Source organism: Ictalurus furcatus, chromosome 2 (genome assembly GCF_023375685.1).
Source record: "Ictalurus furcatus strain D&B chromosome 2, Billie_1.0, whole genome shotgun sequence".
Taxonomy (NCBI): Eukaryota; Metazoa; Chordata; class Actinopteri; order Siluriformes; family Ictaluridae; genus Ictalurus; species Ictalurus furcatus.
This window is the reverse complement of record NC_071256.1, coordinates 39,168,491-39,191,469: the sequence shown is the minus strand read 5'-3', so window position 1 is coordinate 39,191,469 and position 22,979 is coordinate 39,168,491. Positions and strand designations below refer to the sequence as shown.

The following is a 22,979-nucleotide window of genomic DNA, read 5'->3' as shown; positions in this document are numbered from 1 at the left end:
TTTAGTTCTTACCTGGGCGTTAGTTCCTGCGGAAATAAAACAGACAAAAAGCTTCTCGTTACGGTTTCGTCCTATGTGCTGTAGCTACTGTTGATACTACTGTTTATCATTGGAGCCAGGCCACGCCAACAAACACCGCTCCTCAGAGTAATACGAACAACTACAACGCTAATCATTTAGGAAGGATTGTTTTTCTTCTTCTGTTTATAAAATGTCCATCAGGAACCGTTATGAGCAACACGTTCCATTACAGACCACCAGAAACACGTCACACACCTCCATTAGGAACCAGTAGAAATCTGTAATGGGTTCTAAGTATTATTAATTTCCATCAGGGAGGCGAAATAAACACCAGCAGCGTACAACACCGTAGTCTTCTGTTATTCCGATAAATAAACGGGTGATGCGATAGAAGTATCATTCTGAGACACTTCTGCGGTACACGATATGCTTGTGTTTATACACGATGGGGAAATGGTTTCTCCTCCTGATTTACTGTAAAAACGTTCCTGTGCATAACCGAGAGGATTTCTGAAGCCCCACAGGAAGTTGAGTAAAGCTGAAGTGAAACCAGCGCCTGTGTTTGAATCAGATTTCGAGTCTGACGTGTGATTGAGTTCTGGTTTATTCTTGACTTGAGTTTCTCGCCTTTTAGATCCCGTGCATGTCGTCACTCGCGCTGGTAGAACCCGCTCTAGAACCCCAGGTTTTTGGGGGGTTTTCTTAGAAATGAAGGAGAGTAGGAGTATTTGGCGTGGCAGCGAGCCTCGGGCCAATTGAAAGGGTGCACTTCCACTTTTTAGAAAACAGAAACGTTTCTTCGGTTTGTGCAGAGGCGAGCGCCGATCATCACACCACATCTCCCTCTCTTCTGTGTGTGTGTGTGTGTGTGTGTGTGTGTGTGTGTGTGTGTGTGTGTGTTTTACAGATGTTGGGAAAAGCAGTTTACTACTGAGATTTGCAGACAACTCCTTCTCTGGTGGGTTTAATGTGTGTGTGTGTGTGTGTGTGTGTGTGTATTTACACTCACCGTTCACTTTATTAGGAACACCTGAACATTCATGCATCAGAATGAGGAATGTTTTTTTTTGGTTTTTTGCACCATTCTGTGTAAACTCTACAGACTGGTTTGTGTGTGTGTGTGTGTGTGTGTGTGTGTGTGTGTGTGTGTGTGTTAGGGTTGTCACGGTACCAAAATTTCAGTAGTCGGTACCAATACCAGTAAAATTCCACGGTACTCGGTACCAATCTCGGTTCCAAAGCAAAACACAAAAGCATGCTAATTAATCACCACACTATTTTATTAACAAAGTTAAATATCAACAGAAGTATTTTTAAAAATGCCATTCTGTGTAATACAAGTTTTTCATTATTAAAGCCACTAGAGTTATCCAGACAAGAGTAGAAATGTTTGACTGACTGATGTTAAAGACATGAACAGTGCTAGCCACACATCTGTTATCTTCTAACACACATATTTCAGATATATCGCTCACCACAAAGCCTGTGCTGTGTACAATTAATAAACCCCATCACGTCCTCCTATTTATTTTACCCCAATAAAAATGAAAGAATTAAATGGTTAATAAGGACTCCTGACCGTATTCGCGTTAAACACGCGTATGCTAACATTAGGTACGCAAAAATGAGGACGTTTTCTTGCAGTAATACACTCCAGTTAAACTGCTACAGCGTTCATAATGCAACCGCTTCCATCATTTGAAACTCAGCTGTTTGAACTGCTTGAATCAACACTGCGGGTAAGCAGCCGCTCCTCCTGAAAGCACGGTTAATCTGTCCGCAAGTAAATGTTAGGGGTGTGGCTTTTACACACTCGGCGGTAACGGCACCGAGTGCGGAAAACGAGCGTCCGAGAGAAGCACATGTATTTCGCCTACCGTATAGTAGGTAAGTATGCTGTTCAGACGCAGCCATGGTAACCGGGGGAGCTGCTGCTGCTTTGGCTCTTGTTGCACGGTGCACCCATGAAAAGTTCCCGACTGACCACCTGTCAGAGAGCGCGTCAGTACTGAGTTGACCCGGTACTACCGGTACTTATGAAAATCTGTTATCGTCAACTTTTTTTCATTTTAGTACCGACTTGGTACCGAAGTACCGGTATTTTTGACGACCCTAATCTCTGTGTGTGTGTGTGTGTGTGTGTGTGTGTGAGAGAAAATCCCAGAAGATCAGGAGTTTCTGAAATACTCACACCTGGTACCAGCAACCACGCCACGGTTAAAGACACACTTTAGAGTTCACGCTTGTTCTTCATTCTGGTGTTTGATCTGAGCCTGGAGCTCTTCACCCCAATCTGCATGATTTTATGACTTGTGTTTGGTGTACAGGTGTTCCTATTAAAGTGGACAGTGAGTGTATATAAGTGTGTGTGTGTGTGTGTGTGTATATGTTTATGTGTTTGTACATTATTTTAGGAAGGTGATTGATGCGCGGTGTGGTTCCTGTTTCTTGCAGGGAGCTACATAACCACTATAGGTGTGGACTTTAAAATCCGGACAGTGGAGATCGATGGAGAGAGAGTGAAACTTCAGATCTGGGACACAGCGGGACAGGAGAGGTTCAGAACCATCACGTCGACGTAAGCTCCGCCCACAAAACCACGCCTAAAGTACTCAGTACACATGTAAAGGTCACAGTACACAGACTAATCCTCAATCAGATATCAAATATCCAGGTTTTTCTCTCTCTCACAAGGTCAAAGTCACACCTGACTCTCTCTCTCGGTCATACCTCTCTGTCTCTCTCTCTCTCTCTCTCTCTCTCTCTCTCTCTCTCTCTCAAAGTCACACATCTCTCTCCTCTCTCCCTCCTCTCTCTCTCTCTCTCTGTCACTGTGTCATCACACCTCTCCCTCTCTCTCTCTCTCTCCCCCTCTCTCTCTCTCTCTCTCTGTCAGTCACACCTCTCCCTCTCTCTCTCTCTCTCTCTCTCTCTCTCTCTCTCTCTCTCTCTCTCTCTCTCAAAGTCACACCTCTCTCTCTCTCTCTCTCTCTCTCTCTCTCTCAAAGTCACACCTGACTCGCTCTCTCTCTCTCACACCTCTCCCTCTCTCTCTCTCTCCCCCTCTCTCTCACACCTCTCCCTCTCTCTCTCTCTCCCCCTCTCTCTCTCTCTCTGTCAGTCACACCTCTCCCTCTCTCTCTCTCTCTCTCTCTCAAAGTCACACCTCTCCCTCTCTCTCCCTCTCTCTCTCTCTCTCTCTCTCTCTCAGAACCAGCCTGAAGAGTTTTATGATGGATATTTGAAATTTAGAGCTGGTGTGTTTAATCATTTCATTCAGGATCCCATTAGATCCATCAGGTCCATCAGGTCCAGATGCTTTCTTTGGTTTCAGTTTGTTAATGTTATTTTTGAGTTCCTGCTCAGTAATGAAGGAGTCTGAAGGGTTTTGGTTATCTCTAATGGCCAGTCTCAGCTCTTCAAGCTGTCTGTTTGTGACTTTGCTCTGGATTTGTTTCGGATGATATATTTTTTAAACAGTTTGGAGATGGCTTGTCCAGATATCCCCATCTTGAATTGCCAATTCTTCATGCTCTCATTTTTTACAATTTTTTTTTTTAATAAACTTTGTTCCAGTTGTCCCAGAATTGCTGTGTGTTGATCAACTCCTTGACTAGTGTCAGATGTGTGTGTGTGTGTCTGTGTGTGTGTGTGTGTGTGTGTGTGTGTGTATTTTGCTTTCTTGGTTCAGAGTGTATGTTTATATTGTTTGAGTGTTTCACAGTATAGGAGTCGTATGTCAGGACATTTCCTGAGTTCTTTTCTTAAATTCTTTGTTAAACCATCCGCCATCTTTTTTGGACGTAGGTGTTGATGAAGTTCTGGTTTTTAATTTGGCCATCTCTGCTCTTTTGAAGATGATATTATTATTTTGACCTGCCTGCTTGACTCCTTCTGTACTGTAGATTGATGGTGAATGCTCTGAGAGAGAGGGTCTAAATCTGTTATGATGTAATCTCCTGTACTATTCCCACGAGGTGAGCACAGTGTGTATCTTCCTGAAGAGTGTCCTCGTATCCCAGCGGTGACGATGTACAGACCCGCGGCACGTCTTTGCCATTTTTGTTTATTGTATTGTCGTAGTTGTTCGTGTGGCTTGGGGAAGAACGGCTAGTGAGAGTCGTATTGTTGTCGGTGAAGTGTGTGTTTATTGTGTCAGGTTGTGTTCCTGTCCTGGTGTTCAGGTCTCTGCAGACGCGCACATTTCCCTGGCCTGGAAATGGCATATCTCTCTCTCTAACTCTGCGGACGTGTCTTCAGAGTGGTATGGAGACGCTGAAGGTGGAACGTATATGACACGGAGGACTCGGTCCTTCCGTGAAGATAGTACGGATTTTCCTCTTTTCAGCCAAATGTGGTATTTCAGTGTTTAGAGTGTCTGTCGTGTTGTGTAGGTGCGGTTGTACCCGATGATAAGACCCCCCGAGTCTCCGCAGGAGGAGGATGATGTCAAGGATTTTAATTTGTTTGTGGAAGGTATTGTTTGGGGTTTTTAGTCCAAAGGCTGATGAGTTCAGTCCTTCAGTATTCCACACGCTGATGGTGAGTGAAGTCATGTTGTTGTGTTTTTCTTCTTTTTGTTTACAGTATATATCCTACAGTCATATATCCAAATATGTGTGTTAACCTTTTGTATGACAGTGTGGCGCTTTTTTGTTTGTTTTTTATATGTATGCGTTTTTGTGCAGTTTTTAGTTTTATGAAAGTGCTGCAGATATATTGCTGTAGTTCTTTGATCTCACACATCTCGTTGTGGTGTGTAGTGGTCCTCTGAGGGCTTCAGAGTAGCTGCGTTGTGGGGTTCTCTCGCTCGCTCTCTCTCTCTGTCGCTCTATCTCTGTCTCTCTTTTTTTCTGTCTCTCTCTCTCTCTCTTTTTTCTGTCTCTCTCTCTGTCTCTCACTATCTCTCTGTCTCTCTCGCTATCTCTCTGTCTCTCTCTATCTCTCTCTCTCTCTATCTCTCTGTCTCTCTCTATCTCTCTGTCTCTCTCTATCTCTCTGTCTCTCTTGCTATCTCTGTCTTTCTCTATCTATTTTTTTCTGTCTCTTTCTCTCTGTCTCTCTCTCCATCTCTCTCTCTATCTGTCTCTCTTTTTTTCTGTCTCTCTCTCCGTCTCTCTCTTTTTTTCCCCTGTCTCTCTCTCTGTCTCACTATCTCTGTCTCTCTCTCTCTCTCTCTCTCTCTCTCTCTCTCTCTCTCTCTCTCTCTGTGTGTGTGCCTGTGCTGAGTGCGGAGTGAAAGCGTGCACAGCTCTCTGGTGTTTTGCCAGCTGTGTTTTTGTATTTTCCTGCGGGATTAATAAGTGAAAGTCATAGAGTATTAGGTGAAGTACACAGGCTGTAAATAGCTGAGAGTGGGACAGAGTGAGGAGGACACCGTGGCCTCTGAGACCGGCGGGGAGACGCTGTCTCTCTGGCATGGTGCGTCAGGTGCGTGGCAGAGAGTGGAGCTCAGGTGGAGGAGGTTCTGTTAGCAGTAGGAGAGCAGGTCAGGTGTGAGAACATCTTCTCTGTCTCCCGAATAAACAAAGCAGTGGTGGTGATCCTGCGGGAAAAAAACCTCATCAAAAAACTGGAATATGGGTGAGAGGAGCCCCGGTACATGTTTCCCCTCTTTCTGCCCCTGGAACTGGAGTCATCGTCTCTAACATACCCCCATTCATCCAAGACGAGGTGATGATGAAGGAGCTGGCCCGCTTCGGGAAGTTCTCCAACCCCATGAGACTGATTCCTCTCGGCTGCAAAAACTCGGCAGTGAAGCGTGTCAAGTTTTTACACCGTCACCACGGAGACGGTTCAGAAAGGCTTTCATATAAACAGGACCGTGGACTTTCATAGAGATTTATGGACTATAAAGGATTTATAGAAAGATTGAAGGGGTTCCTGGGTGGAGGGTGTGGGTGGGGGATCTGATGGGTTCTTTAAAAAAAAAAGTCAAAATGTAAATGTGCAACACTGATGAATTAAAGGTGTCTTAAGACTCAAAGTCTCTCTCTCTCTCTCTCTCTCTCTCTCTCTCTGTCTGTCTGTCTGTGTGTGTGTGTGTGTGTGTGTGTGTGTAGGTATTACAGGAACACTCACGGGGTCATTATCGTGTACGACGTTACGAATCCCGAGTCGTTTGTGAACGTGAAGCGGTGGCTGAACGAGATCTCGCAGAACTGTGACAACGTGTGTAAGATATTAGGTGAGCGTTGAGACGCGCGGCGTTTCCTTCTCGTTTCTGCTCGAACACGTTGCTGTCTGGAACAGCCTTAAAACCTTCTGAACGAGCTGCCTCTGTGGTTTTTTACTTCTCTGCAGTTGGGAATAAGAACGACGATCCGTCAAAGAAGCAGGTGGACTCTCACGACGCTCAGAGGTTCGGAGAGACTGTAGGAGTTCGAGTGTTCGAGACCAGCGCTAAAGAAAATATCAATGTGGAAGAGGTTGTTTTTCTGTTGTTGTTTTTGTTTTTTTAAATTGACATTTTTGTTAAAACAATTCCTCCTATTATTTTTTAAGTTCAGTTGTAAAATAAAATTACAGATAAAAGAAACTTTTTTTTTTTACAAACATCTCTGAGCAAAGATTTTATTATAAATATTATGATTTTTTAAAAAAATTTTTAAGTTTGTGGATTTTTATTACATTTGTAAATGTTTTATTTTTTCAGCTTTCATTTGAATTTCAGTTTGTTTTTAGGATCCAGTTTCGATTTGATTGAATCTTTTATTTCGTTAGCGTTGGTATTTTAGTAGCTCTGTTTTATTTCTAAATGAAACGCTTTTCGTTTTGTTTCTGTTTTTCATCTCGAAGGTGACATTATTTATCAGTGAAAAGTCAGAAAATAATCTGTTTACATTAATTCCAGGTGAAAACGGTCGAGTTATTGGAAGCATTTGATCTTCATTTTATTGATCTTATTTTAGACTAAGCATGTAGAATATGTTCTCTGAATATGTCGTCTTTATTTGGTTGTTTGTTTTGCTTGTCCACAGTGTGTTTATTTTTAGTGTTTATTCCTGCGCCAGTCACTGATTTATATAAAAGAAAGAAAGAAAACTTGAACATCCAAACGTTAGTATTCTTAAATAATTATGTCGCGTATTATTTCTCTGTTCTGTTTTTAATCACGTGTAACGTGTTTTAGGCCACGTGTCCGCTGCAGGCGTATTCGAGAAGTGAGAACATTAGTAGAGAAAGGGATTGTGGGATAGCGAGCAGGCTTGAGAAAGTTGTGACGGGTTTATGAACTTTTATGCAGGTTAGAAGCCGGTGACCGGTCAGGTGGAAGAATATTTTTTAGCTTGTCGGTGTGCGGATTGCGTCCGTTCCGATCGTTCTGCCTTCACGCGGCTCCGTCTGTACGGCACGGACGAAAGAGTAGGAGGGAGATACTCACACCGTGTGTGTGTGTGTGTGTGTGTGTGTGACGCAGATGTTCATGGCGTTTACCCACATGGTCCTGCGGGCGAAGAAACAGAGTCAGAGCCGAGCGGAGCGAGAGCGGGAGAGAGAGAAGGACACGGTTCACATCAACGCTCACCGCGACCGCGACAGGAGGAAGAGAGGAAAGAAATGCTGCTGAGAACCGAGAGAGAAATGAGGAACCCTGAGGAACTGCACCTGCGGCGCTCTGGCAACCGTTTCACATTGTTTATGCGTGACTTTGCACTGATGACAGGAACTGGAACTGGAACTGGAAGCCACTATAAAGTACCCGAATGGTGTTTTTGTAAAATAAGAAAAAACAAACATGTATAATTTTATGACTAAACGAGTGACGTACAGTCGAAGGTATTACACTGTTATTACACATGTAATCAAAGAGCCATTAACACAGCTGATGTGCTTCGTCAATATGTTAATAAAAACAAAAAAACTAATGAAAAGTATTGATGAGCCACGTCATGCGTCCAAATTAATCAATAGCAATAAAATACCGTGTTAAAAATGCACTAGATTATCGGGTCCGTGTCCTTTATTTAATAAAAATGATATTGATGTGTAAACGTTTACACTCGGATCCGTTCCTACTGCTCGGCTGTGAATCTGTTGTAGTCGGAGACGGCGTGAAGTCTGGAACTCTGCGGAAGCTCTGCCAGGTGTTCACCTCCACCGTCTTCACTTCCTGCACGTTCTCGTGGAGTTTCCTCCTCAGGTTTACCTTCAGGAAGTGAAATGCAGCTCAGGTGGAGGTGAAGGACTCGGCCACTGCAGAACCTTCCACGTCTTTACCTTAAAAACGTCTCGCGTCGCTTTCGAAGTGCAGCGCGCTCCAGGTCCTCGTCCGTCTGCACCGTCAGGCTCCGCCCAGTGCGTTCTGTAACGCGTGTCTGAATGTGAGAGGATCATCTCGCCTCTGTACACGTCACAACTCGCACACACACGCACGTACACGGGAGAGTAAAGGAAGTGGAAGTCAGGTGTGAGCTGATGATGAAGGCAGAGCAGTGGGGCTCAGACGGAGAACAGCAGCAGGCTGAGTCGGAGGACGAGGGGAAGAAATCCTCCGAGACGGAGAGAGAAGAGACAGACTGAACGCTCCGAGACGGAGAGAGAGGACGCACAGACTGAACGCTCCGAGACGGAGAGAGAGGACAGACTGAACGCTCCGAGACGGAGAGAGAGGACACACAGACTGAACGCTCCGAGACGGAGAGAGAGGACACGCAGACTGAACGCTCCGAGACGGAGAGAGAGGACACACAGACTGAACGCTCCGAGACGGAGAGAGAGGACACGCAGACTGAACGCTCCGAGACGGAGAGAGGAGACGCACAGACTGAACGCTCCGAGACGGAGAGAGGAGACACAGACGAAGAAGGCGCTGGAGGAGAAAGTGCGTGCTGCACTGGCCGTCACTGAGCAGTTTGTGTCCAAGGTAGAGAATCAGAATGAAAGCCAGGCTCAGGTTAAAGAGGAGACGGAGCCGCTCCAGACAGAGCTGCGGCAGAGAGAGAGGCTAGAGAAGCTGAGATGGAACGTCTGTCTCATGCTCAGATGGACGCTGAATCACGGACGATAACGGAGGAGGAGGAAGAAAACCTGAAGGTACAAGAGGCAGTGGAGAGGAACGCTGCGCTTCTGCAACACATCAATCAGCTCCAGGCTTCCACCTCAGAGTTTGAGGAACCAGGAAAAATAGCAGAGGCGAGGAGAAAGGTCTTGCAGAAAGAAACCGAGAGCTGGGAGAAAGAGAGAGCGCAATGGGAGGGAACATCAAAAGATGGAAGTACGAGAGAGAAAGCTTGATGAACAGCATAGAGAAAGAGAAAGAGATCTGGGAGAGAGTGAGACACAGCTGGGGGACAATGGGACCATAGCGAGTCCAAAGGAGACAGAACTTGCTGAACGAGAGAGACGCAGTGAGAAACGTGTGGACGACCGGTTCACTGGAGAAGGAGCAGGGTCAGGACGAGGTGATGGAGGTGTAGATACAGCTTTATCAGATAGTGGAAATCAAACACAGATCAGACAGATCAGACACAGATCAGACACAGATCAGACACAGATCAGACACAGATCAGACACAGATCAGAACACAGATCAGAACACAGATCAGAACAGGTTTAACCGGTTTTTCCTTCTTTAACAAGTCTGAATAAAGTTCTTCTTATGCATCAGTTCTTGTGTTTTGTGTTTTTTTCATGTATAACAGATACGTCTCGCTCTGTCGCTCGGATACTGCGAGTTTGAATCTTAACCATTAACTTTCCCCAGAGCGGGAACGCAGGTCCAGACTCCTAAAATAAATAAACTCAAAAATCAGTAGAATTAAGTGGAATAAAACTCTACAGTCTAACAGCTTCACAAAAACAGTCCTCCCGACTTCAGGCGTGGATCAGATCCTAACGGTCCTCCCGACTTCAAGCGTGGATCGGATCCCAACGGTCCTCCCGACTTCGGGCGTGGGGATCAGATCCTAACGGTCCTCCCGACTTCGGGCGTGGATCGGATCCCAACGGTCCTCCCGACTTCGGGCGTGGATCGGATCCCAACGGTCCTCCCGACTTCGGGCGTGGATCGGATCCCAACGGTCCTCCCGACTTCGGGCGTGGATCGGATCGTCTGCTGTTTCATGATGAAACGAGACAGATGTTTTCGGTGTTCTTCGGTGAGGACTCGTGTCCGTGGAGTCGGAACGCTTGAAGGTGGTCGGGTCTGGTTCAGACCTTTACCTGTTTGTTTTGGGGTGTTTCCCCTCTCACGTGTAAATCCCTTCACACAGTTTAACACGTCTGCTCTACAGAATGAAACAAAAATATGTTGAAGGATGTCAAGTTTACAAAGTCGGAACGTGCACCGTCCAGAGATATTAATCATCCACTCCCTCACCTGTTAAATCCAAATCCGTTACACTATCACTGAAAGGGCTCCAGATGTTTTCAGGTATTTGCTGTTGAGCTTTTAATGTGTCAGTTATCCTTTCTAATGGAAGACTCGACATCATTTGTCTTATCCGTTGAGTAGCACGGTCTGAGAGTCTTTGTCCACTACAGTGTGACACGCTTTTTGGCATGAAGCGAGTCGAGGTCTATAAACGCTCGCGTGTTTCTACTATAATCATGTTTCTCTGGGTATACGACCGACAGAAAAAGCTTCGAGTCAGTCAAATTAATTTTGAAATGATCTCCATTATGACTCTTACCTCTTCCCAGAATAGTTCAGTCCTTCTGCATTGCCAGATACAATGAAACAACGTTCCTCTAGCTTCCTTCCATGTTGTTCATATGTCCGGTACGTTTTTATTGTCTCTGTTTAATTCCACCGGTGCTACATACGTCCGCATTAACCGTTCGTACTGTATGAGTTTAAGGCGTGTATTTATACACACAGTATGAGCCTTAGTACAAGCTACTTTCCAATCCTCATCCGAAACTTCAAACTGCAAGTCTTCCTTCCGTGCGTTCAACCTACACCGTGAATCCTCGGACCAACAACGTCAGCAACCCAGAAAATTCAGATATGATGCCCTTTCTCAGATGATCCTTTATCAGCATTTTTTCCAAAGATGAATGTGGGGGTCCAGTGAGGGCATTAACTTGATTTGCTTTAATGAAGCTTCTAAGCTGGAGGTATTTAAAAAAATGTTTCCTATTAAGGCTGAACTTACGCCTCAACTCCTCAAAAAACACCATGATATCAGAATCTGTCAGATAAAGATCTTGGATTATTTTAAGTCCCTTAGAATCCCACAGTTTGAACGTAGCGTCCGCTCTTCCTGGAACAAAAAAACCATTACCCCATATGGGACTATATTGCGATGATGAATGTAGGTCCTTGAGATATTTTTGTACGTCGTACCATATTTTCATCACGTGTTTCACAGTCGGGTTTTTAGTTTGTTTCCGTTTTCTTTTTGCTGTGTCCGAGTACATGTATGAGGGAAGAGGTAGGGTTAGATTATGAGATTCCGTACCGGTAGTGACCTCCATCTATCAAGTGACTCATTCATTTCCATCATTAAAGGCTCATAGTTAGCGTCAACAACCTTTTCCAGTCTGGGCAAAATCTGTACTCCCAAATATTTAAACTGTTCTGCAACATTAAATCGATTACCTCTGAAACGGGATTCCCTCTCTCATTTGAATGGAGTGGTAATAAAGAAGATTGTGTGTGATTTACCTCATGTCCCGAGAGAGCACCAAATGTCTTAATTCGCTCTAACACAGCTGGAGCTGATTGACTTAACCCTGACAGAAATAGAACGACATCGTCAGCATACGAAGATATTCCGTGTTGTGTCGGCCCCACCGCTCTTCCACAAAATCGCTGACGTGAACGTGTTCCAATTCCGAGAGGTTCGATTGCTAACGTGAAGAGTAAAGGAGAGCGGGAGACCTTGTGGGCATGCTTTACTGATTTTTACTGGTTTCGAAATATTTCTATTTGTCAAGATTTCTGCAGTTGAATTTTTATATATTACCGTAACCCATTTTATGAAATTATTTCCACTTCCAAATCGTTCTAATCGTGGTGCTGCTGCACATCGTCCCCTCCGTGTGTACCGAGACTTTTGGGACACACTGTAGAAGTAGAACAGCACAAAGATGTTTTTCTGAATGTAGCGATGAAGGACAGTACGCTTGTGTGAACGTTATAGAATACACAGAGGACCACTGTTCTCAGGCCTCGTACTGGAACAGACTCCCCCTAGAGATTTCATCAGGTTGGCATTATATTTGTTCCGTCTCATCTAAAGGCATCGGCGATGCTACATTGCGAAGGTTTTGAGTTTGCGCTACACGGCGTGGGCGTGGGCGTGGGCGTGGCGGTCTCACAAAGTTCAATGTTTTGCCATGAAAAAGGAAGTTGTTCTGTCAAACATACAATGTCCAATCTGCTCCAAACTTCACATGTTTGAAGAGATCTACATGCCAATATTCATTTATCATTATACCGCCACCTGCTGGCAGCAGGAAGTGACATGTTTTACACTGATGTACTCCTAGCAACATTTAAAAATATGCCAGCAAATTCTAAACATGGTAGCAACATGCTTGCTAAAACATGTTAGAACATTCTAGCAACACTTAGCTAAGTGCTAAAGCGTGCTATTGAACAGGAAGTTGTTATAACTCAAGCATACAATGTTCAATCTGCTTCAAACTTCACGTTTGATACGAATCCTGGCCTGAGGACATCTACATGCCAATGTTCAGTTATATACATAGCGCCACCTGCTGGCAACATGAACTGACACGTTTTCCACTAACTCGGACATACAGTATTCAATCTGCACCAAACTTCATGTTTTATACTAATTCTGGCCTGAAGACACCTACATGCCAATATGCAGTTATAGTCATAGCGCCACCTGCTGCCAATAAGAAATGACATGTTTTATAACGTGATACACTCTTAACAACATATAAGTGCTAAAAAGTGCTAAAAAAAAAGAATGGCATTCCCCTGGCAGCTTTAAATTGTTTTTTTTTTACATTCTATTTATCTAATTTAATTGTACAAAAGGAGTAACATTATAGAATTTAAATGTGTCTGAATGATTATAATAAAAAGTTTATGTCTTTAAAATGTGTTAAATCTAAAAAAAAAACCTTTTTTACACAACCATATTGGTGCAAGTCCCGCCTCCGCGCTATGATTGGCTGTAATATCTGTGTATATCTTTTTTAGCCAATCCTAACGAGATACCGAATCTGTCGCTCAAACTGACCAATCACGGCTCAGATCGCATTTGTCGGACGCACGTGACGACGAAGGTACCGCCTTGTTAAGGGGTTTTTTTTTTGGTCGTGTGACGTCACCAGCCAGCTGGGAAACATGGCGGCCGAGAGCGAGTGAGTGATGTTCAGCAGGATGTGTGTAAATTGTGTATTAGTTTACAATATGAGCGGAATTTGTGTATTTATTAGATGGAGGATGTTTTAATAGATTGCTTGTCATGCTAATCTGAGGCTGAATGCTAATTCTGACTACGTTTTACTGAGTAATGTTAGCTAAATACCTGCTAGCGATTTCTAGCTGTTAGTTGTTTTTGCAATCTAGCGAAATATTCCCATTTAAATAATAATTCTTTGTAAAATATTCTTTCTGATTTATTCAGACTGGATTAAGACATGTTTAATTATATTAAAATGAGTTAGTGTGATGTTCAGACCCAGCAGCAAGCAGAATATTGATCTGTGTTCAGTGTTACACTGTGTAATAATTCAGTGTTACACTGTGTAATAATTCAGTGTTACACTGTGTAATAATTCAGTGTTACACTGTGTAATAATTCAGTGTTACACTGTGTAATAATTCAGTGGTACACTGTCTAATAATTCAGTGTTACACTGTCTAATAATTCAGTGTTACACTGTCTAATAATTCAGTGGTACACTGTGTAATAATTCAGTGGTATTTGTACAGTCATTTTTACAATAGACATTGTCTCAAAGCAGCTTTACAGAAATATATAAACACAGGATACAGATATTAAAGGTGTGAATTTATCCCAACTGAGCGAGCCAGTGGTGAGGAAAAAATCCCTAAGATGTTAAGAGGAAGAAACCTTGAGAGGAACCCGACTCAGAAGGGAACCCATCCTCATCTGGGTCACAACAGATAGTGTGAAAAAGTTCATTATGGATTTATATGAAGTCTGTATGGCCTTAGGAGCAGCCGTAGTCCCAGCAGTCTGGAATTGGAGTAGATTTGAGCTCCATCCAGAGGCAGAGAGGATCAGGATCTCTAGTATCTCCATAAAATCGTGTGTGACTCGACAGAAGGAGAGAGGGAGAGAAAAGATGATTAGGACTGTGCTTAGCGTAATAGAAAGTCTAGTCAGGGTAGGCTTGAGTAAACAAATACGTTTTAAGCCTAGACTTAAACACTGAGACTGTGTCTGAGTCCCGAACACTAATAGGAAGACTGTTCCATAACTGTGGGGCTCTATAAGCGAAAGCTCTTCCCCCTGCTGTGGCCTTCACTATTCCAGGTACCAGCAGATAGCCTGCATCCTTTGATCTAAGTAGGCGTGGCGGATCATAGAAAACCAAAAGGACGCTTAGATATTGTGGCGCGAGAGCGTTTAGTGCTTTGTAGGTCAATAATAGTATTTTATAATCAATGTGAGATTTCACTGGGAGCCAATGCAGTGTGGATAAGATCGGGGTGATGTGGTCGTATCTTCTGGTTCTAGTTAGGACTCTAGCAGCTGCATTCTGGACTAACTGGAGTTTGTTTATGCTCCTACTAATAATAATAATAACTAGACTGGTACATTTCCTGAAGAAATTGCAAGTGGTGTTTGCCGTGGCGAAACCAGGGTGGAGCGTGTTAGAGACATAAGGAATCTCAGGAATCTCAGCCTTTTCACTTCTCTTAACTCTTAGTTCTGTGCTGTGAGTGAGAAAGTGTGATTGACCACAGAGTATTCAGGCCTGGGGAGTCTAAACGAACACACTGACGCTGTTCACAGAGACATCCAGTTTATTTCGTCTAGAACAGGAGTATTTATACACAAAGATAACAGCATTGCGTAGGCGGGTTTCTACTTGTGCAGGTGCTAGACAGATTTAGACAAAACACACAGCACTCTACAAAAATAAGTCTTTTCAGGATATAGAAAATACATGTGGCAGCTATAATAAAGGCTGGCAGTTGATCAGCTTATTCAAAGAGGTAATTAAATGAATACATTCATCATAGGTATTTGACAGCAGTTCATAATATAAGAGAATTTCCTTTCAGGGCGCCAATACTTTAGAGAGCCAGACGCGCAGGGCGCCAATACTTTTGAGAGCCGACGGCGTAGGAAGCCAATACTTTTGAGAGCCGGACAGAAAGGGTGCCAGTTCTTTCGAGAGCCGGACAGATCGGGCGCCAATACTGTTTAGAGCCGTCCGTTTAGGGCGGAAATAGTTTTAGAGCCGGCCGTGTAGGGCGCCAATACTTTGAAGAGCCGGACAGATAGGGCGCCAGTACTGGTAGAGCCGGCCGTTTAGTGCAGCAATGCGTTTTAGAGCCGGCCATGTAGGGCGCAAATTCTTTGGAGGGCCAGCCATGCGGGGTGCCAATACTTTTGAGAGCCGTGGAAGAATAATAATTATTATAATAAGTATGCCGAATAACAATAGTAGTGCTTTTCAAGCACCATTAATAATAATGATAATAATACTAATAATACTAATAGTAATGCTACTAATAATATTAAATAATACTAATAATAATACTAATAATAATACTAATAATAATACTAATAATAAGTGCATGTTTGTTTGCAGTGTCCAGTGTGAGATTGAGGTTCTGGAGTCTATCTATCTGGATGAGTTGACGGTCACACGGAACGATGATGGGTAAAAATCTCTTCCTTTTATTATAAATACACACATCACACAACCAAAAGTATGTACACCCCCTCCTAATGAGCGAGTCCCACCATGCAGTCTCTCGTCCAAACACTGGCAGACAGGTTCATGGGGTTCTCCTGAGGGACTTGTTGAAGTGTGAGTGCGGTGATTGTGAACGTTTGAGAAAAACACGCCGGGGTTCTGACTGCGTCTGGAAGCAGCACCGGTGCAAGAACTTTTTCTCAGGAGCTTCTGGATTGGGTGTCACTGGAAGAGAACCGGACACGAGCCTGAAGTTGGAGGACCTGTTGGTGATGAGGTAGAACGCTGACTGCGATCCAGCCTTCATCAAGCTTCCGTGGTGGAATGATGGACGACTCCATGTTAATGCTTTTTGGAACGAGAGACGTTCGGGTGTTTACGTACTTGTGTGTAGCAAGTAGAAGTGCATGACATAACTCTGTGTGTGTGTGTGTGTGTGTGTGTAGAGGATGGAGAGTGAGTGTGATCCTCCACCCCTCCACTGGAGAAGACTGTCTGGCGCAGTTTGTCCGGCTCACGCTCACGCTGGACCTGGATTCAGAGGTGTGTTCTCACATCACCCCGGGCGCTTTAGGTGCTTAAAGGGTGTGTAGCTACTGAAAGATCTGGAAGATGTTCATGAAATAAAGAAAACGTGTAACGTTATCAGAAAATAAAGGTACTTTATTAATCTAGGGTCAGTGTTCCTTTGCTAATCTCCTGAAGGGGGAAAAGGCACAAATATGCAAATGGAGGTATAAACCAGAATGGGCGTGGCTTATTTGAATATCAAGCTTTAGATGAGATTATTATTATTAGTTTTATTATTATTATTATTATTATGTTTTATTATTATTATTATTATTAGTTTTATTATTATTATTATTATTATGATGTAGTGATTTGTATCTCTGCTCTCTAGAGTACTGACTGCTGAGTTGTGGTTTGTGTTTCAGTACCCGGCGTCTCCTCCCTGCATCGCCATCCACCATCCCAGAGGTCTCTCAGACGACAAGCTGCTCAGGTTCCTGTCCACACTTCACTCTCATCTCTCTCTGACATTCCTCTGTGTGTGTGTGTGTGTGTGTGTGTGTGTGTGTGTGTGTGTTCGTTCGTTCACAGTGCCAGTAATCCGTCTCTCCTGTTCACCTGCAGTTTACAGCGCAGTCTACACTCGGAAGCTGAGGAGTGTGTGGGGACACCCGTGCTCTATCAGCTCATTGAGGTGTGTGTGTGTGTGTGTGTGTGTGTGTGTGTGTGTGTTTTTTCACTCAACTCACGCTGCACTGCATCTCTCCGTCTCAGCGTCCGTGAGAATCTCTCATTTATTTTCTTTGATCTTCTCCACAGAAAGCCAAAGAGATCCTGACCGAGAGCAACATTCCTCACGGCAGCTGTGTGATCTGTCTGTACGGCTTTAAGGTAGCGCCCAGATCCAGCTCTGATTGGTCATGTGACTCGTACTGGAGTTTGAAAGACGTTCTTATCTCTTTTTTTTGTGTAAAATAGCAGCAAGAGTCAAACGGAACGCTGTAAAAAACAAACGGAGAAGTTCCACGTATTACACCGTGGAGCTGCTGAGTTCTGCACTGTGATTGGTCAGGAGGTGTTGATTAATTCTCTAGAACAGCGGCTCTGACAGTAGCGCCGCTTCACATCGCAGCTTTATTTGTAATGAATGCGCCCGCTTTAATACGTTATCGTTTCCATAGTAACAGCTCGTTCACAGCGACATGTGCGGTGGACACGTGGCTAATTATTAACTGATTCAAAAACGTTAACACTGTGAGTTTCTCTGTGAAGTGTGATGCGTTTATTTAAGGTTTATGGAAGGAGTCTCCAGTGTCAGAGGTACAGCTGTAACTTGAAGTTTTCCGACATGGGTTTTTTTGTCTGGTTACTGTTTATAGCAGCTGTAGCATACGTGACAACAGGAAGTTGTTTGGAGTTTAAATGGATATAACTATGACCTGTTCTTTAATAACTAAAAAATCCTACTGGATGTAGGTTGCTGAGGTGTAAGAGGAATAAAACACTCGGGGACGTGCCGTTAGAGGAAAATAATCATCTTCCGGTCTGGGAGCAGTAAGCAGCAGTGATGTGGGCTCGGGTTATCATCAGCCTCCTGTTTAGTAAAGTATTCACCCCCACCCTGATTTCTTCCGTTTTTGTGTCTATCTCGTACTAAATAGTTTTAGATCTTCAAACGAAATACAACATGAAACGAAGGCAACCTGAGTAAACACAGTACAGTGTTATTTACCTTTTAATTGAATCAAAAAAGTTCTCCAACACCTATTACCGATGTGAAAAACTAATTGCCCCCTTAAACTTAAAATCTGTTTCACAATAACTTCAACTAAACACTTCTGAGAACTGGAGCCACTTACCTCTAGGACGAGGATTTACTCCGACGCTTTGGATCGTTCTCTTGCTGCAGAATCCAGTCGCGCTCAAGTTTCAAATTACGGACTGAAGACCGGACATTCTCCTTTAGGATTTTCTAGTAGAGAGCAGAATTCATGTTTCCCTCAATTACTGCAAGTTGCCCAGACCCTGAAGCAGTAAAGCATCCCCACACCATCACACTGCCTCCACCATGCTTGCCCGTAGGTATGATGTTCTTTTTGTGGAATTCTGTGTCTGGTTTACGCCAGATGTGACGGGACACCCGTCTCAGACAGTTCCACTTTCGACTCATCAGTCCACAGGACATTCTCCCAAAAGGTTTGAGGATCATCGAGGTGTGTTTTGGTGAAATTCAGACGAGTCTTAATGTTCTTCTGGGTTAGCAGTGGTTTTCACCTCGCCACTCTTCCATGGAGCCGTTTTCCCCCAGTGTCTTTCTGATAGTGGAGTCATGAACAGTGACCTTTATTGATGCAGGAGAGGCCTGTAGGTCCTTTGATGTTGTCCTTGGCTCTTCTGTGACTTCCTGGATGAGTCGTCGCTGTGCTCTTGGAGGAATTTTGGAAGGTCGGACACTTCTGGGAAGGTTCACTACTGTGCCGAGTTTTTCCATTTGAAGATAACGGCTCTCGCCGTGGTTCTTTGGAGTCCCAGAGCCTCTGAAATAGCTTTGTAACCCTTCCCAGACTGATGTACTTCAATCATCTTCTTCCTCATCATCTCTGGAATCTCTTTCAGCTTTGCCGTAGTGTGTTACTGGGAAATACCTTTTAACCAACTCCATGCTGCTGAGAAAGTTCTGTGTAAGTGTAGATGTGATTGAACAGGGTTTGCAGTAATCAGGTCTGGTTGTGTCTCGTCCAGCTGAACCCCATTATCAATGCAGTGTCAAAGATGTGGGGAATTAATAACTTCGGGGGCAAATACATTTTCACACAGGTCCAGTTGGTTTTGGAGAACTTTATTTATTGAAGCAGAAAAGTTATCATTTAAAAACTGTATTTTGTGTTTATCTTAGATTTAGTTTTAATTTCTGAAACAATTTAGTATGAGATCTACACAAACAGAAGAAATCAAGATGGGGGCACTTACTTTTTCACAGCAGTGTAGTTGTAGATATATAAATAATATTTAAAATAAATTATTAATAATAATGAGGTCTGGGGTTTACGTTGTGTGTGTATCAGACATTTATTCTGCCTCTAAATGAAATTCCGTTGTTGTTGTTGTTGTTGTTGTTGTTTATCTCGGGGTTCAGGAGGACGAGGTGTTCACCAAGACGAGCTGCTATCATTACTTCCACTCTCACTGTCTGGGCCGCTACATCACACACTCGGAGGAGGAGCTGAAGGAGCGAGTGAGGGAGCTGGAGGAGGACAAGACCAGAGACGGAGGAGAGGACGAGGTAGGAGCTGACTCTGGTTTAATTCAGGGTTTTTGCACAGCCCTCGTTGTAACCATAGTAACACACTCGTAAACGTAGCTGCACTCTCGTGTTGTGTGTTACAGGAGCTGTGTGTGGTGTGTCCCGTCTGCAGAGAGCCGCTGATGTACGACGTGAACGCTCTGCTTTCATCTCCGGTACCCAAATTCCCTCAGGTACTGATACTGTACACACACACACACATACACACTGTACACACACATACACTGCACGCACGCACTGTACACGCACTGTACACACGCACGCACTATACACACGCACTGTACACACGCACTGTACATACGCACTGTACACACACACACTGTACACACACACTCACTGTACACACACACACTGTACACACGCACTGTACACACTCACTGTACACACACACACTGTGCACACACACTCACTGTACACACACACACATCTCATCTTGTGTCAGTGATGAAAAGATCAAGTGGACAGAGTTGGTGGTGTTCTCAGTGCTAACACTGCACCATTGTCCTCTGTGTACTGTGTGTGTGTGTGTGTGTGTGTGTGTACAGTGTGTGTGTTTAAGCTGTGTACACTGTGTGTGTGAGCTGTGTACTGTGTGTGTGTGTGTGTGTGTGCGCGTGTTCTGTGTGTGTGTTTAAGCTGTGTACAGTGTGTGTGCGTGAGCTGTGTACAGTGTGTGTGTGTGTTTAAGCTGTATACTGTGTGTGTGTGTGTGTGTGTGTATGAGCTGTGTACTGTGTGTGTGCGTGTAAGCTGTGTACAGTGTGTGTGTGTGTGTGAGAGCTGTGTAAGGTGTGTGTGTGTGTGTGAATAATGTTTGTTCAGTAATATGCTGTGACATCTCCTGTTTCTCATGCTGTTCTTACCTGATACACGTCCCGTGTCTCTCTCTCTCTCACGTACACACACACACACACACACACACACAGCAGGAGGATGAAGCAGTCACTGCAGAGTTTAAAAGAAAGTGGGCGGAGCTACAGAAGATTCTGGAACGTCAGAGAGAAAAAGGAGGAGTCATCGACCCCGAGGCCGAGTCTAATCGCTTCCTCATTCACATTAACCATGTAAGTGTTTAAGGGAGCGTCGGACACGCCCCTCACTCGCGCGCCCCCCCCACTCGCGCGCCCCTCACTCGCACCCAGCCTCTACACACACCTGTGCCTTTTCTCTACAGCTAGCATTATACTTCACACTAACATTAGCTTTAGATTCAAACTGTCACCAGAAAATGTCTGTAATAATGTAAAATCTCTACAAGCTCTAGCATAACTTCTTTGAATATGCAAATTAGGAAACATTGGTAATATTTAGGTGAATGCTTTTGAATGTGAATTCGTATGCAAATGAGGAAACCTCTTCACATAGTCTATAATCACCAGCTACGGGAAGCTTTGTGTGAAATTCTTTAAATATGCAAATGAGGAAACATCTCTGATAATCTAGTCACTAGCATTAGGAACCGGAACCACGAGGCACCATTTTGTCAGTCATGCAGGACTCCTCTGCCTTTGAAGCACATTTTATTGACGTGTTCTGCTTTTAATGCAATAAATTATCACTCGAAATAATTTTAGATTCATTTTTTTATCCCGAATTAATATGAAACCACTCGTATAGATTTGTATCGTGCTCAGTATGGAATACGTTATACCTGTAAATGTTTTCATACTATTTAAAATGTCCTCTAATTGTGTTTATTTATTTGTATGTTTATTTGGTCATTTGTATATTTGTTTGTGTATTTACTTTTACTTATAACCTTGCTCTGGCCGTGTATACAGCCCTTGTGTTGACATGGAGTTAATGAACCACTAACCTAGCAGTAGGTACCATGTTAGGAAATGAGGTTATAAGCTAAAATCACTAGTAGTGCTAGCATAGCTGTTTTGAATATGCAAATGAGCAAGCATCTGTAACATTTAGCTAACTGGTTTGAATATGAATGAATATGCAAATTAGGAAACCTCTTGTATAACCAGATTTGTAACCATGTAGTTAAATGCGTGATTCTCATTTGAAAAGTCGCTTTGGATAAAAGCATCTGCTAAATGAATAAATGTAATGTAAATGTTTTGAACATTGTATAATGATGCTGTATAATGACGTGTTTACTTGGACTTATAGATTATAATCTATTTAATTTTTTTTTCTTTTTTCTTAAATCTTCAAGGCCCCCACCGACTCCTCAGACCCCGCCTGTGTCCATGCTCCAGATACTGACTCCGCCCAACAGCTGTCTCCTCCTCCTCCACCTCCTCCTGAATGCTCTAATCAGAACCCTCAACCTCTTCGAGCGGAGAACAGGCCGTGCCCGTCCCATCGCCGAGCTCCTCACGCTCCTCACGGCAGGAGACCACAGGTGGAGTTTAGAGGAGGCAGGAGAGACCGAGGAAAAGGAGGAGGTGGACGAGGAGGACATGCGGTTTCTCCACCTGTGCTGGAGAACCTGGCCAAGCTCAGCATGTCTGCAGCAGAAAGCAGCAGGAACAGCGGAGCGCCACAAGACACCAGCGAACACGGAGACGGACGTTTAGCCGAAGCGAAAGAGCAGCCGAGACAGGCTTTAGGAGACGAGAGTGTCGAAATGAGCCGTGAGGAGATGAATGAGTCGAAACACGAGCAGCACGTCACGTCAGGCGGCGCTCAAACCGGAGCGAGGGAACGAGGAACGAGGCAGGATCGAGACAGGGGAAGGAGACACGGACCACGTGGGCCACCGTACAGCCACTGGCACGAGAGAAACGCTCAGTGGGACAACGGTGGGAACGTTCACCATCACCACCACAGAGGAACGAGAGGACACCGGGGGGGTCACTACAGAGGAAACGGGAAAAGCTGGCATCAGAGAACCGAGAGCGAGCTCAGGAAGGAAGGAGTTTTCTGACAATGGGAGGAGGGAGGAGCACACACACCGACCAGCTTCCCTCCCGGCTCTCTCACCTGTACCTGTATCATCAACGCTGCTGCGGTCATAAAATCCTCCACCTCCTCTGTAATAAAATCCTACACCTGCGCGGTAGTGACCCGTGTGTTTATTTCTGCTCACCTCGCCTCGCCTTGCCTCGCCGCGCCGCAGAACACGCACACAAAGTCCTCATTCCTCCGGGTTATTACCCGGTTACGACTGCATATTCTGTTAAATTAATCTCAGGGGTTTTTTTTTGTGTGTGTGTGTAAAAGTATAAAAAATACAGAAAATATGCTGTCTGAAATAATATAGACTTAAAACAATGAGGTTTTCTTGTTTCTTTTTTGAACATAGAAATAAAATAAAAAATTTAAAAATCAATCTGTAAAAAGTCTGAAAATTATCCCTCAGG

General features: G+C 44.1%; 2 protein-coding genes across 5 annotated transcripts in view; both read left to right on the top strand.

The window, feature by feature from the left end:
- Positions 1-7,966, top strand: part of si:dkey-16l2.16 (ras-related protein Rab-35) — a 12,858-nt gene extending 4,892 nt beyond the window's left edge. For all 4 annotated transcript variants that reach the window (XM_053619172.1, XM_053619191.1, XM_053619201.1 and 1 more), the window contains exons 3-7: positions 929-979; positions 2,476-2,599; positions 6,084-6,208; positions 6,325-6,449; positions 7,442-7,966. In XM_053619172.1, coding sequence (XP_053475147.1) covers positions 929-979; positions 2,476-2,599; positions 6,084-6,208; positions 6,325-6,449; positions 7,442-7,591 — 575 coding nt within the window. In that variant the 3' untranslated portion in view covers positions 7,592-7,966. The remainder of the gene's footprint in view (positions 1-928; positions 980-2,475; positions 2,600-6,083; positions 6,209-6,324; positions 6,450-7,441) is intronic.
- A 5,269-nt stretch (positions 7,967-13,235) lies between these two features.
- rnf25 (ring finger protein 25) lies at positions 13,236-22,806 on the top strand. The gene is made up of 10 exons (XM_053619107.1): positions 13,236-13,307; positions 15,738-15,809; positions 16,292-16,388; positions 16,781-16,848; positions 16,980-17,049; positions 17,175-17,246; positions 19,492-19,638; positions 19,743-19,832; positions 20,586-20,723; positions 21,830-22,806. The coding sequence occupies exons 1-10, from the start codon at positions 13,291-13,293 to the stop codon at positions 22,541-22,543; spliced, it is 1,485 nt and encodes a 494-aa protein (XP_053475082.1). The 5' UTR covers positions 13,236-13,290; the 3' UTR covers positions 22,544-22,806.
- The last annotated feature ends 173 nt before the right edge of the window (positions 22,807-22,979 follow it).